The sequence below is a fragment of the Olea europaea genome, unplaced genomic scaffold (assembly GCF_002742605.1).
Source record: "Olea europaea var. sylvestris unplaced genomic scaffold, O_europaea_v1 scaffold2902, whole genome shotgun sequence".
In the NCBI taxonomy this organism is placed as follows: Eukaryota; Viridiplantae; Streptophyta; class Magnoliopsida; order Lamiales; family Oleaceae; genus Olea; species Olea europaea.
In genome coordinates this window covers 38738-48649 of record NW_019247584.1, presented here as the reverse complement: position 1 = coordinate 48649, position 9912 = coordinate 38738, and the positions used below count along the sequence as shown (strand labels likewise).

Sequence of the window (9912 nt, the reverse complement as noted above, 5' to 3'; positions counted from 1 at the left end):
AAGTTGGGTCTAAACCCAATTCAGATTGATCCGTGCCTTTCCCTACTTCTGCTTAATAAAGCTGGATTATATTTTTATTCTTCTAGTTATCTGATAAAGTTGAACGACGTCGTTTTTCCTACTCATAACACTTATTTAACAAATAATCATAATCTTTAATTTAAATCAATTCAACACTCAATATTTATTTTGTTAAGATCATAAGAGAGTTTGTAATAATTACTTGAAATTCATAAGATATTGAACGTCAAATTAATTTAAATTAAAAGTCTTGATTATTTATCAAATCAATATGTCGAAGATATAAGTAGGGGAAGCTGTTATGAAAGTTCCCGAAATGCATTTTGATTCATCATCGTATGCGAGGCTTAAGACTGCTTGCTTACTGTTGAAAGTTGAAACATAAGACAATAAATGAAAACTTCAGAAAATGCAAAACTGCCAAAATTATGTTAGATTCGATTCTTAGTCAAATAAACCCCTGATTGTCATCTATTCTTTTTTCATTATTTTTTTTATAGTACTCAATTTTAATTACACATTTTTTTATTAAAATAATATTATACATAAATAAAATTTTTTTCCTTCTTTTTTAATTACACATTCATCACCAATTTACTATTTTATAATACACTTTTTTAAGTTATTGGGGGGGGTGGGGGGCACATACGATGAGAAATTCCACTAAAATCGCGGTATTCGAGATACACCTACCACAAATTTCATAATTATATGAATTTAATAAAAATAAAAATAACAATTCCAGTGTGCTATCCCGGATTTTCTTGTTCTATACATAGAATCACGTGATTCTCCATTTTTCACCAACCCTTCAAGCCTGGATTCTGTATTTATGAATATATAGAGATAGAGAGATAGCTATACACCAATACACAAGCATTGCACTCACTCAAATATAGTGAGAAAATGGAAAGAAAAAATTTCCTCCGTTGCTTACTTTTCATTTTCGGTGCAGTTCTTCTTTTGATTTTCACTGTGTATAATTTACCAAATGAGCTGTCGAACAACCCGGAGTTACTCGAGTGCACCACTAATTCACCGTGGTGTATTTCGAAGAATCGAATCCTGGGGAAGAAACCCAACTTCCTCCACCAGCCTACGACAACGCTCGGCCATGATCATACGGCGGATGTGCCCCACCACCCGCTGGATCCTTTAACCATACAGGAAATGAACAAAGTTCACAAAGTGATTAAGTCCCTTTACAAGGACACGGTTTATTCAGTTCACTCTCTGGTTCTCGAGGAGCCTGATAAGGAGGTGGTGCTGAAGTGGAAAAAAGGTGATGATCTGCCACCACGGAAGGCGTCTGTTATTGCACGCGCCTCCGGGAAGTCGTATATATTCACGGTGGATATTGAGACCGGCGAGGTGGTGCAGCAGGATACTAGCCAATTCTCTGGGTACCCATATGTCACTCTGGAAGATATGCAAGCAGTCGTCTGGGCACCATTTTCTCGTTCAGATTTTAATCGATCGATTATTGCTCGTGGAGTTGATCCCAAAAATGCTGCTTGCTTGCCTTTTTCGTCCGGATGGTTTGGTACGTTATTTCCCACTTTTTTACTGTTTACTTTTTCCCCTCCGTTGATGGGATTGTTTTTCTTTTTGGCCTGTACCAAATTATAGATCACACTTGTATAATTAATTTCTTAATTTTTTAATATATTCCTGTTCGATATGTGACTAGATTCCATTAAAGTCAGTTTGATTAGGCAAATAAAAATAAAAATTCCTCCACCATTCTTTTTGACGTCTCATCAATTTGTAAAAAGTGTATGGAAATGGTGACCTACAATGAGCATTTTCCTTGTGGTATGGTGGGAGTACTAAACATGTCATTATAGCTTTAGAATTTGTCTGATTTGTAGCATTTTAAATGAAAATAAGCTTAAAGTAGTTAAATTTTGTGTTTGTGTGATTTCATCATCAGGTGAGGCAGAGGAAGGGAGAAGGATAGTTAAGTTAGAATGTTTCAATACTGAAGGCACTGCCAATTTCTACATGAGGCCAATTGAAGGGATCATTGTGATTGTGGATTTGGACACCAATGAAGTCCTTGAGATTGTTGACAAAGGCAAACACATTCCGATCCCAAAAGCAGCCGGGACAGACTATCGTCTTTCGGCTGAAAACTCTCCAGTATTTAAGCTTCCCAACCCCGTATCCATGGAGCAACCAAATGGTCCAAACTTTGTAATAGAAAATGAGCATTTGGTAAAATGGGCAAATTGGGAATTTCACTTGAAACCCGACCCAAGGGCCGGAGTTATGATTTCTCGGGCCAGGGTCCGGGACTCTGAGACTGGAAAGATGAGGAATGTGATGTACAAAGGATTCTCATCTGAACTATTTGTACCATACATGGACCCTGAGGAGGCATGGTACTTCAAGACTTACATGGATGCCGGTGAATATGGGTTCGGGCTCCAGTCCCTTGCCCTCGACCCACTTAATGATTGCCCAAGAAATGCCCAGTACATGGATGCCATCTTTGCTGCAGCTGATGGCACACCATATGTTAGGTCCAACATGATCTGTCTGTTCGAGCGCTACTCGGGTGATGCTGCTTGGCGTCACACCGAGAGCCCAATAGTAGGCGAGGAGGTAAAAATATGATTCCCCTGTTCAATTCTGTCCGGTCTAAAATTTTCTTTTTTGCATTATTCATATTACACCTAATTATACTTTTATTTGGACAGATCCGAGAGGCAAGACCAAAGGTGTCATTAGTTGCAAGGATGGTAGCGTCACTTGCTAACTATGATTATGTTATCGACTGGGAATTCCAAGCTGATGGACTAATCCATGTTAAGGTTGGTTAAAATAACTTTTCACGCATTTCACTGTGTTATTACTTAGTGTCACTATTGTTACAAATTACAAACTGAATGTAATACAATATTACGGAGAAAATCTAGAAATATTTACTTTACACAATGTCTATGACTATGAATGAAGCCATGGAATGAAACTTGGCCTTATGGACCAAATCTTGCTAGCAATTTGCAGCCACAATATGTTTAGGATCTGCCAAACATAAAAAGGTCCACAAGGACCACAGTGTCCGGCTTTCTGCATTTATCTCCTTGTTCCTCAATAATTGTAATTCATCAACTTGTTGCTTGTCTAAAGCATATAAATTTATTGTCAAAACAATGTCAAGAAGAACTCATTAGTCAGGAAATAAATGAATTTTTTGGTTTAACAGTTGTGTTTAGCCTAAATTGCTTATATAATTCTTAATTCTAATGTGCTAATAACTGTCCAGGTTTCGCTCACTGGCATAGTGATTGTGAAAGGCACCTCTTATGTGAACATGAACCAAGTAAACGGAGAAGAACTCTATGGCACCCTCTTATCAGAAAACATAATTGGAGTTGTGCACGATCACTACGTCAATTTCTACCTCGATATGGATATTGATGGCATAGATAATTCTTTTGTAAATGTTCACCTGCAAAGGGAATACACCAACGGGAAGTCACCTAGGAAGAGCTACATGAAAGTTAACAAGGAAGTGGCTAAAACTGAGAAAGAAGCACAAATTAAGTTGTCGTTGTACAATCCATCTGAATTCCACGTGGTTAATCCAAACAAGAAAACAAAAGTGGGTAATCCTGTTGGCTATAAGGTCGTTCCTGCTGGCACCGCTGCTAGTTTGCTCGATCCTGAAGATCCTCCACAGAAGAGAAGTGCATTTACTAATAACCAAATTTGGGTTACTCAGTATAACAAGTCAGAGCAATGGTCTGGAGGTTTGTTTGCCTATCAGAGTCATGGTGAAGATACTCTTCAAGTATGGTCTGACAGGTAATAATATTCAGCCAAAATAACATTGCATTACATCTTACTGCATACTCTTGTATTGTCCAATACTCATAAAATTGTATTTGAATTTCCAGGGATCGACCTATTGAGAACAGGGACATTGTTTTATGGTATACATTGGGCTTTCATCACGTCCCGTGCCAAGAAGACTTCCCCATGATGCCCACAGTCTCAGCAGGCTTCGACCTCAAACCGGTGAATTTCTTTGAGAGAAACCCTGTTCTTAGGGTTGCACCATATGTTGAGAAAGAGCTGCCAGTTTGCAAAGCTGCTGCTTCAGCCTGAGAACGAGCATTTTGTTCAGTCGGGTCGGGCAGGGTGACACAAACCCCTTAGTGCGTTGAGTGATCCGCTGCCCATATTGAAATGAATTCTTTGGGGGCTGGGCTGATGTCTGTCCCCAAGATGAACTAGATTATGATGGTATGTAGGCATTGGCATCGAAGCGAATTCTTTGGGGCTGGGCTGATGTCGATATTTTTATTTTTAATTTTTCCTTGAAAGGGGATAGTAATCATTAATCATAGCTATGTGTTCTTGAACTATAAAAATTTGATCACTGTCTTTCTTATGAAAAATTTCTGCCGTTCCACTTCAAATTAAATTTCAAGTAAAAAATTAATTGACTCCTTACTTGCTATTTTAAGTTGATGACATGTTATTGATTAGTTCAAACATGCATAAAATAAACCATATAAAGACGGTGTAAAGTACTGAATTTGACATAAAAGATTTAGGATATATTAGACAGAATATTGGACATGGACATTGAAAGACAGCACGGCCAGTCCTATGATTGTCGGGGCTCGAGACAAAGTCTAAAAATTAAGTCTCCCAAAATCAACGTAAATGCTAAATTCAACGATATATTATGTAACATATTGTTAACTTAAAACTAAAGATTAAAACAACAAACAAATATCTCAATCATCTCACAATTAATGAAAAAACTATTTTCTTTTTCTTTTTCCTTCTTTTAATATTAAAAAAAAAAAACTTTGGGCTAACATAGGCCCTTTGTGGTTTTGGGCTTGAGGCACTGGCCTCATTTGCCCGTGCCCAGGACTGGCCCTGAAAGACAGAGACCTAAAATTGTTTTAGTTCCGAGACAAATTTCAAACATTTTGACAATATTGTCGTTCTGTTTGGCCTCCATTAATTTTCAAATAGAATATAATGGAATGAAAATTAAAATCAAAATGTATTACTTTAACCATGTCATTTCAAGTGGGGCTATCGAATTTGAAGTGAAAATACATTCAAAAGGTACCTTCTTATAAGACAGTGGGCCCAATCATTGTAATTATGAGACTTGATGTGTACCATGCTATAAGTACAATAAGAATGTTCATGGCCAACTCAAGACCTCAGCACTGCGATGCATTAAAATGGTTGCTTTGATGTCAGGGATCATCTCAGTCAGGTTTAATGTTTAAATCAAGTAGTGAAGGTGTAAAGCTTGAGGGATTGTAGATGTAAATTTCGTGAGGCTAAAGGTAGTTGGAAATCAACTACTGCATGTGTATTTACTAGCAAGTGTACAAGTTGGAAACCTCAAATACAACCCGTAGTTGCTTTATTGTTAGGAATATGCGAGATATATGACAAAATATGAAGTAACAATTACAACACATGAACACATAAATTTGATAGAGGAAGAGAATTTATTTTATCAAAAGTATGGCATTTACAAGAATTTAATGCTAACTATAGGGAAATAATATTCTCTCAATGCTAAGACGAGTCTAGAGGTTGTGTGCTAAAATAAAACCTTAGCAATGATTTTATAGATGGAATGGAAACCTAAAATCGCTTCAAATTGCATAACGGGCCGTGGATCGAATACAACCTATGCTCGAGCGATAAAGCTCGCATGAAACGAATGACACGTGGTGCTCGAATGCCCAACCTCATGGTAGGCGAGCGACAGCCTACACTGAACGCTCAAATTGGAGCTGAATTGTAACAACGCCAAATCTAGGTATCTGGGAGAATTAACTTTTGAATTAGCCCTTGTTTGAACCCTATTCTTTGAGAAGAATGAATTTTTGAATAGTATATCGATGAAAAATGTGTGGTTAAAAAATAAGGAAAAATTTTGGATTTGTGTGTAATATTATTTTATTGAAAAATGTACAATTGAAATAATGTCAAAACATTGTCCAAAAATGTATTTTTCCAAAAGAAAGGAGCTCAAACAAGGGCTTACTCTTAAAATCACAAATGCACAAGGGATTAAATTTTTATTTAATATAATGAACATTATTGACTTCATTTATGAACATAACGTGTAGAATTTTTTAGCACTTAAATGAAAAAATAATAATAAAATTAAATGTCAACTTTAATTTCTAAAAGAAGTCGATATTTAAATGTAATACTGAGTCCATCACATCATAATTAGTCATCTCAAATCATCATGCTTTCATCATTTAAAAATTTGGAGAGATAACGTAGCATGAGCTAATGCTTATTAAACAAAAGATGCAATCTTATGATATACGTATGAATTACTTTAAAATAAAAACAACTCTTAATATATATCCACTTTCTTTCATTTCTTTAAGAACTCAACATTGACGTGAGTTCACTTGGTGTATCGCATAATCAATCAAAATGAAGTGGACAATTATTATTTGGAACCTGGTAGAGTCCTACTAGTAATATCGCAAAGCTGTTAATATTAACATTATCATTAAACATTGGTTGTGTGCTCTGGTCCCCCATGTCTCGTTTCCTACTCATACTTTTTATGACATAGACATATACCTCGTAATAAAAAAATTTGGGATACATATTTTTTTAAAATATTCACTGAGCAATGACATATGCAGACATTTTATTCCTTGAAACTTCTTGTATGCTTATGAATGTATTAACGTGCATGAATAATAACATAAAATGTAATAATCAAATATCAATGTCACATAACAGGGAATTTAGGTAACACATTTATACTTTTAACAAGGTAGCGCACACATGAGGACGAGAGAAGGTTTACTTACATGAAATCCTTAGTATTTTACTTTTAGAATGAAAAGTGGAGATGTCCTTAACAGTGCATGAACTCAACATGCCAAAAATCCTAGTTCATTGCCATGATTAAAAGGATTTCTACATATTCATTGTTTATTGTAGTTTTATTAGATCAAAATATATATAAACTCATCTTAAGCACCATAATAAAAATTATCAAAATAGATAACAACAGTTAACTGGCAAGACAAATCATTTAAAATTTGCACCATTGAAGGAAAAAGTTAAAATTTCTCGGATCCAAGAATTAATTTCTGTTGGTTTAATATCTCTTCACTTAAATAAATAAAGTATTCTAGTACCTTAATGAACGGGGAGTTATAAAATTTTAAGTTTATTATAAAATAAAAATCATGTAACTTATTTTAGATTTAATTGAATTATAAGCATATTATAATTAATTTAGAATAAACTAGTTCGAAAATAAAATCTTGTTTTGTTAATAGCTCACTAGACTAATTTAGATTGACGTTAGACTTGGAATAAAAATTGAAAGTAAATAGTCTATATAAGAAACCATAATTAGGACTCTCAAGTCCACTTTATTTTTCTCACAATCGGTACACTTTTGTAATCATTAGAGCACGTGCCATACGGATTAACAATATATCAAGCCACACAAGTACCTAATGTTCAAAATATAACATGATTATGCATACAGACTCAAATTAGACAATCTCGGAGAAGGAATAGCAAATAATGGTTCAGTTTTCCTCATAACAATTCCAAATGTCTCTGAGACATCAAGATTTTGGTGAAATAACTTTTCGTGCATTTCATTGTCGATAACATAATCATAGTTAGTTGCATGGAATTCCCAGTTGATAACATAATCATAGTTAGCGAGTGACGCTACCATCCTTGCAACTAAGACTGATTTAATATCTTGTGTCACTATTGTTACAAATTACAAACTGAATGTAATACAATATTGCAGAGAAAATCTAGAAATATTTACTTAACACAGCGTCTACGAATGAAGCCATGGAATGAATCTTGGCCTTATCGACCAAATCTTGCTAGCAATTGGCAGCCACAATATGTTTAGAATCTGCCAAACATAAAAGGGTTCACAAGGACCACAATGTGCGGCTTTCTGCATTTATCACCTTGTTCCTCAATAGTTGTAATTCATCAACTTGTTGCTTGTCTAAAGCATATAAATTTATTGTCAAAACAATTTGTCAAGAAGAACTCATTAGTCAGGAAATAAATGAATTTTTTGGTTTAACAGTTGTGTTTAGCCTAAATTGCTTATATAATTCTTAATTCTAATGCGCTAATAACTGTCCAGGTTTCACTTACTGGCATAGTGATTGTGAAAGGCACCTCTTATGTGAACATGAACCAAGTAAACGGAGAAGAACTCTATGGCACCCTCTTATCAGAAAATATAATTGGAGTTGTGCACGATCACTACGTCAATTTCTACCTCGATATGGATATTGATGGCATAGATGATTCTTTTGTAAATGTTCACCTGCAAAGGGAATACACCAACGGGAAGTCACCAAGGAAGAGCTACATGAAAGTTAACAAGGAAGTGGCTAAAACTGAGAAAGAAGCACAAATTAAGTTGTCGTTGTACAATCCATCTGAATTCCACGTGGTTAATCCAAACAAGAAAACAAAAGTGGGTAATCCTGTTGGCCATAAGGTGGTTCCTGCTGGCACCGCTGCTAGTTTGCTCGATCCTGAAGATCCTCCACAGAAGAGAAGTGCATTTACTAATAACCAATTTTGGGTTACGCAGTATAACAAGTCGGAGCAATGATCTGGATGTTTGTTTGCCTATCAGAGTCATGGTGAAGATACTCTTCAAGTATGGTCTGACAGGTAATAATATTCAGCCAAAATAACATTGCATTACATCTTACTGCATACTCTTTTATTGTCCGATGCTCATAAAATTGTATTTGAATTTCCAGGGATCGACCTATTGAGGACAGGGACATTGTTTTATGGTACACATTGGGCTTTCATCACGTCCTGTGCCAAGAAGACTTCCCCATGATGCCCACAGTCTCATCAGGCTTTGACCTCAAACCGGTGTGTTAAACATCATGTTGTCAAACGACCTCCCGGGCGATGATGAAAACCAGTTTTATCAGTCGACATGAATGACTGAACGATAATTCAACATCGAATAATGGATGAACCGACCTAACATTGCTTTACCTATTGGATGGCTTATACTCTTTGTGGCTTGTTGTTTTTCTATTGGGACTTAACCCTAGTCGAGCCTACTTACCATATTGTGACTTACCTTAAGTTGGCCATTTAACTAATATATATATTGGTAGTTAACCCCTACTCCTTTGTGCCGTGCTTGAAGAGAACCCAAGAGAGAGAGGTGTTATTCTTCTTCTTCTCCTTCATGCTTCCTGCCAAGTTATCTTCCCTACCAATTGCTTGAGGCTTTGTGACTCTTACCTATGTGGTATCCATCCTAAGCGTGTGGTAGAATCAACAAGCAAAAGAGGAAATAGCAACCATAGGAAGGGCGGACGCCGGCGATCGGTCATCTCTCGGTTTGGTGTTGAATTTGATGTTTAATGGTTAACCGAGCCCGTAAATCACTTTGAGCAGCTTAACGAAGATCCTAACATCTGGTATCAGAGCACGGGTAGCAAAAATCGGCTCAAAATCGGCTGATTTTCGGACATGAACCTTAGAACCCGAATCTGAAAATTATCAATTATTCACAAACCAAAGCTCAGTTGGACAAACGGAGGCCATACCCATCACCAGCAGGTCGAGGCACTCCCGGAGAGGCGGCGCGTGGCCGACTGTCCGGCGACGTTGTCTTCAGGTAACTTGCTTGTTTCGATCTCCTGAACGCGTTAATATACTTTGTTTTGTGTTTCAGGTTACATAGAAAAAGTTGGACGATTTTGCTCCTGGTACGACGCCGACTGAAATTCAACAGCAAGCTCGTTTTTCTCCACTCTACGGACTCAGATAGGTCCGCTCTGATAAATTGGCTTAATCCATTTAAATTCAGCAATAGCAAGATCATCGTGT

At 36.4% G+C, this 9912-nt stretch overlaps 1 protein-coding gene and 1 pseudogene across 2 annotated transcripts in view; both read left to right on the top strand.

Annotated features, from left to right (window-relative positions):
* Positions 1–856: 856 nt before the first annotated feature.
* The window catches only part of LOC111384383 (primary amine oxidase-like), a 23823-nt gene continuing 14767 nt past the window's right edge, over positions 857–9912 (top strand). The window contains exons 1-5 of one of the 2 annotated variants that reach the window (XM_023008661.1): positions 857–1564; positions 1955–2628; positions 2724–2837; positions 3293–3834; positions 3927–4080. In XM_023008661.1, the coding sequence (XP_022864429.1) occupies positions 928–1564; positions 1955–2628; positions 2724–2837; positions 3293–3834; positions 3927–4080 (2121 nt within the window). In that variant the 5' untranslated portion in view covers positions 857–927. Of the gene's footprint in view, positions 1565–1954; positions 2629–2723; positions 2838–3292; positions 3835–3926; positions 4445–9912 lie in introns of those variants that run through there. The other variant, XM_023008660.1, reaches the window with a different exon arrangement.
* On the top strand, positions 8138–8978 carry LOC111384384 (annotated as a pseudogene).